This window comes from Phytophthora cinnamomi (genome assembly GCF_018691715.1).
Source record: "Phytophthora cinnamomi strain GKB4 chromosome Unknown Contig21, whole genome shotgun sequence".
Lineage (NCBI taxonomy): Eukaryota > Oomycota > Peronosporomycetes > Peronosporales > Peronosporaceae > Phytophthora > Phytophthora cinnamomi.
Window position 1 is genome coordinate 1,838,736 of NW_027150954.1, and position 4,724 is coordinate 1,843,459.

General features: G+C 48.8%; 1 protein-coding gene across 1 annotated transcript; it reads right to left on the reverse strand.

Annotated features, from left to right (window-relative positions):
* Window positions 1–2,128: 2,128 nt before the first annotated feature.
* IUM83_03728 (30S ribosomal protein S6) lies at window positions 2,129–3,423 on the reverse strand (the record flags this gene model as incomplete). The annotated part of the gene is made up of 2 exons (XM_067927756.1): window positions 2,129–3,115; window positions 3,253–3,423. The coding sequence occupies 2 exons, from the start codon at window positions 3,421–3,423 to the stop codon at window positions 2,129–2,131; spliced, it is 1,158 nt and encodes a 385-aa protein (XP_067795331.1).
* Window positions 3,424–4,724: the final 1,301 nt, after the last annotated feature.

Below are 4,724 nucleotides of genomic sequence, written 5' to 3' on the forward strand. Positions count from 1 at the left end.
GCTGTTTGTTACTCCTTTGATATACCGAATTTGAAATTGGTACTCCGCAAGTTCGTCGTACCACCTGGCGATACGTCGCGAAATCGATTTTTGCTTAAACACGGTCTCCAGACTTTTGTGATCAGTCTCCACTACAAAGGGTCTGTCCAAGAGATACACTCTCCAGCTACGAAGCCCAAATAAAGTGGCTAGAAGCTCTTTTTCACGAACTGAGTAGTTCAATTCTGCGGCTTTGTACTTCCGGCCTCCAAATGCAACAGGGCTTTCGATCTCGACACCATCCTGTACTTCTTTCTGGTAAAGGACGCCCCCAACTGCAAAGTCAGACGCATCCATTCTCATGAAGAAGTCCTTTCCAAAATCAGGAATTGCAAGTACCGGTGTTTGTCCAACCTTCACCTTCAATCGCTCAAAATGTTCTATCAGGGCAGGGGTCCATTCTAATTGCTTGTTCTTAGACTTCAGCAAGTTAAACAGAGGTCCAGCATCGTCAGCAAACCGTCGACAGAACCGCTGAACGTACGCGGCCGTACCAAGAAACGACTGTAAGTCATGCCTCGTAGCTGGTCGTGGCCAATTCTGAATGACCTTCACTTTGTCCGGGCTGATCCTGACTCCATCGCGGCCGACAATATCACCCAGACACGGAATGGAATCCGCACAGAACACACACTTACTGAGTTTTACAAAGAATTTGTGTTTATGCAGTCGTGCAAAGACTCGATCCAGTGCGTCCAAATGCTCTTGCAGGCTAGTACTCCGCGTGAATACATAGATATCGTCGAAATAGCTCTGACAAATATCTACCAGATCACTCAAGATTCTTCGAATACCATCGTTGAAGGTCGCGGGGGCATTAGACAAGCCCATCGACACAACCAAATACTCGTAGAGGCCATCAGGAGCCTGAAACGCGGTGTATGGGATGTCCGACGCCCGCATCCTAAACTGATAATATCCACTTAGCAGGTCGAGACAGGAGTAGTAGTATGCACCCTGCATTTGTTCCAGAATCTTGTCCTTTTGTGGCATTGGCATTGTACGCCGGATAGTGTTGAGGTTCATCGCGCGAAAATCGTGCACAATTCTCCAGCCATCCGGTTTGCGAACGCAAAAGGTGGGTGCCCCATGAGGAGAGGTCGAGCGTCGAATGTACCCGACCGCTTCCATCTCGCGCACCCATCGAGTAATCTCAGCTTCTTGGGCCGGCGACTGCCTCTACTGCTGCCGGAAGACAGGTTCTTCAGATTTAACATTCATCTTATGCAGTCCATGCTCCACAGGTGGCAGTTCGGCCGGGAGTTTCTGCCTGAACAAACTTGGGTATTTGCACAAGTATGGGTACACCGGATGATCTCCGAAATCTTCAATGTCCTTTGCTCGAGTAATTCGCGGTACCTCGGCTGGCTTAGTCACCAGGACAAATTCTACCTCCTGAGGCTTCTTCATCAGTCGACGGAATTGTTCATCGAGATGACTTTAGTCTCCCCCGTTTCCATCGAGTAAAACGACTGCTGCTCTGCTAACGTTACGTAACCTTTCATCCGAACGCGCTCGTGCTTCTGAATGAGCGCTGCCAGCCGAACATGCAGCGTCTCCATCGAAGGCCGAATGCTGCCAGTTCTCCAATCGATACGAGGGTTTACTTGGCGAAGCCATGGCATGCCAAGCAATATCGGCTTGTCCTCTGGTACTGGAAGTAAAATAAATTCGGCTGTGTATGCCTCCATTCCCCCCAAACAGAGTGTAAGCTGCGCAGTTTTCTTTGGAATCACAACACTTTCTGCATTGGCCATGGTCAGTGATAGTAACACATCATGCTCCACAACACTATCCACCAAGCCCAACTGCTTAATAAATTCAGGAGCAACTGCATTAATCGATGCCCCGCTGTCGACAAAGCCAGTAGCAGCTACTACGTGCTCGTTTAGCCGAACCTCGCACTCCAAGTTCACAAATGGGTGTTTCGAACTCTCACCGACGTGAATGAATACGGCTTCATTATCATCACCCGACCTCACCACTGTAGTCTCCACCTCCTGTGCTGACTTCCTCTCCACCAACCCACACTTGTCCCGTATAATGGGCTTGGGACTAAACCCGCTCGATCGCCCGTCATCAAGCGGTTTTACTCGTTTAAATGCTCACGAGCCTCATCGACATCATCCACAACGAGCTTGTCGACGAGTGCGTAGTACTTAGCTCGGTAGTCAGTTTTATCCTGTGTAGACTTTCGAGCACTCGACTGAGATCCAGGACGCTTCTCTGGATACTTGGTCCAGCACTCATCCGGATTGTGATAACCTTTCTCACAATGATGACACTTCTTCTTCCCACCAGCGCGACTCGTGTTGCTGTTCGACTTTGATGGAAGCGTAGCGCTTCTTGGAGAAAACTTGCCCTTGGAGTGTCCACTCGATATGTTTTTGGCACTATTCTGGCTTGGCTTGCTCTCCTCGAGTCGCTCCAGCTCAACCTCACTGAAACCTTCCGAGATCACCTCCTCAAATGTCGCAGGTTTCTTGCGCAGAAATTGTTTCCTCAAATTACTGCTACTTAGGCCTTTTAAGAAAATCTCCATCGCAAAAACAGGATCGAGTGGCACCAAACGGAGTTTTTCTTGGAACTTGGCTACATAGCCCTGGTAGGAACCACGTTGTTTGAAATTCAGCAATTCGTTCCTCAACTTCTGCTGAAAATTCGGTTCCTTGAAATTCTTCTCCATGGAACCCTTCATGGCACTCCAGGTATTCGCAGTCATCGGGTTGGTCATGTAAGTCTCATACCAGGTGGCTGCGTACTTCCGCACGCACTGACCGAGCTCAAGGCCGACGACCGCGTCATCAACAGTGAGGTCGTAGCCTTTAATGACAAAGTACGACTCAAATTGGAAGATGAAGCTGTTAAGCTTCACTCCATCAATGTCACCCTCAAAGATAGGGGGTTTCGTCTCCATCTTTTGCAGCTGTCGCATGGACGAAGTTGCCATCTCGACATCTTCCTGCTGGCGGCGTGGTCGGCTAGGTACCTGCGCGGCGGAAGGTTGTTGCTGCTGCAGCTGCTGCTGCTGTTGCTGTAGATTCGCGACGGCGGCTGCCGTTTGTTGAGCCAGCTCCTGAACATGGCCGACAGCCGCAACGTGAGTCTGGAGCTCAGTAATTGCCGCAACTGTCTGGGAGACGGCAGCTTGAAATTGCCCATCGCAGCAGTATTCTGCTGGGTCGATTCTTGCGTCGTTGCCACTGTTTGTACCAGGGCGTCGATGCCTTCTAGAATCCGGTCCAGGTGGTGGTTCACCTGGCCAATGCGCTCGTCCATCTCAGCCATAGTGGCCTCAACATTGTTGATGCGTTCGTCGGCTGGGTCTACTGGTCCATTAGCCAGCGCTAACTGACGTTCCGTAGCTTGGCGGCGCGTCTCCATGGTCGTTGTTTCTGCACATTCTACTATGTCGCAAAAGCGTCGTCACGCTTTGGTATATGGTAGCACTTGAGCAGAGGAAGTAGTAGCTGAAGCACTCAGGCAAGATGCCGTCGCCGTAGCAATCAGTACTTGGTTGTTCTTGAACGGGTAAATTGAGATCTGATTGAGTTTTAGTCGTGCTTCGCTTTCTAGCTCTCACTACTGCACTACATTACTCTTTTCCTTATCATCTAACATGTGACTTGAACTGCAACTTCAATTTGATCTTGAGCGGCGCACAGCCAGGAGCGGATCACAGCTGCCGTGTTCATCCACTAGAAATGGTCGTGTTCAACATGAAGTTCTCGTCCTCATAGCTGTCTCGATTTGACTCGTAGCAGCTTCGATATTCTCGTGCCAGCATGACTCTGATTGGTAGAAAAATGCTGTTTTCTACCAATAGGATCTTTGGGTATGTGTGGACCACTCATTGTGGTGGCCCACTTCAATGTATCGATTGGTGTGTATTACACCAAGGTGAGGAAGTATCCAAAACTTTTAACAGATAACCTATCTATTAAATTCACAAGTGGATTGCAGCCACTTGCGCGTGTAACCCCGTTACATTGAGGGCGCAGTGGCGGGCTCCCGTCGAACACTTGAGAGGACGATTGGAAGTTGAAAAATGATTGATTGAATCGTTAGTTTGGCGTCGGCTCATTGCCGCCGCACAACCAGTAGTTCTTGGCGACCTGGACACGCAAACAAGTATCCAGGTCCCATCCTAACGTCTATCAATCTCAGATCATCATTCTATCCTGATCTACCAATAAGAATCTACTAATCCAAAACGTAGCTTGATCCAAATATGCGACTTGCGTCCTATAATCAAAAGTTCGGCTCGAAAACTTGATTATTGCACATCTCAATGATTGTTAGCCAATGAGGTTGCATGACCCTCCATATTTATGCGTCCCATAATCATGATTATTCTTGATATTGACCAGTAGGATAGCATGTAACGAATATAAACCATGCAATGTTTTATTACGCTGTACAGCGTAAACAGACAGGTATGCATAAGCAATTGACGTGGGAGTCCTCTGCCATCTCATTGGCAGACGGACGTCCACGTCACATGACCTCCCTTCCAAGAAGACCCCGCTATTTCGAAGCTGGCTTTCTCTTCTTCTTGGTTTTCTAGTACTTGTCAATGAGACCTGGAAGCTGATTCAGGTTCTCTACTGGTTCCCACGTTGCTTCTTCGCGTGATTCACCCAGCCGCCAAATCCGGTATTGGCGTTAGCTCTTTTTATTACGAT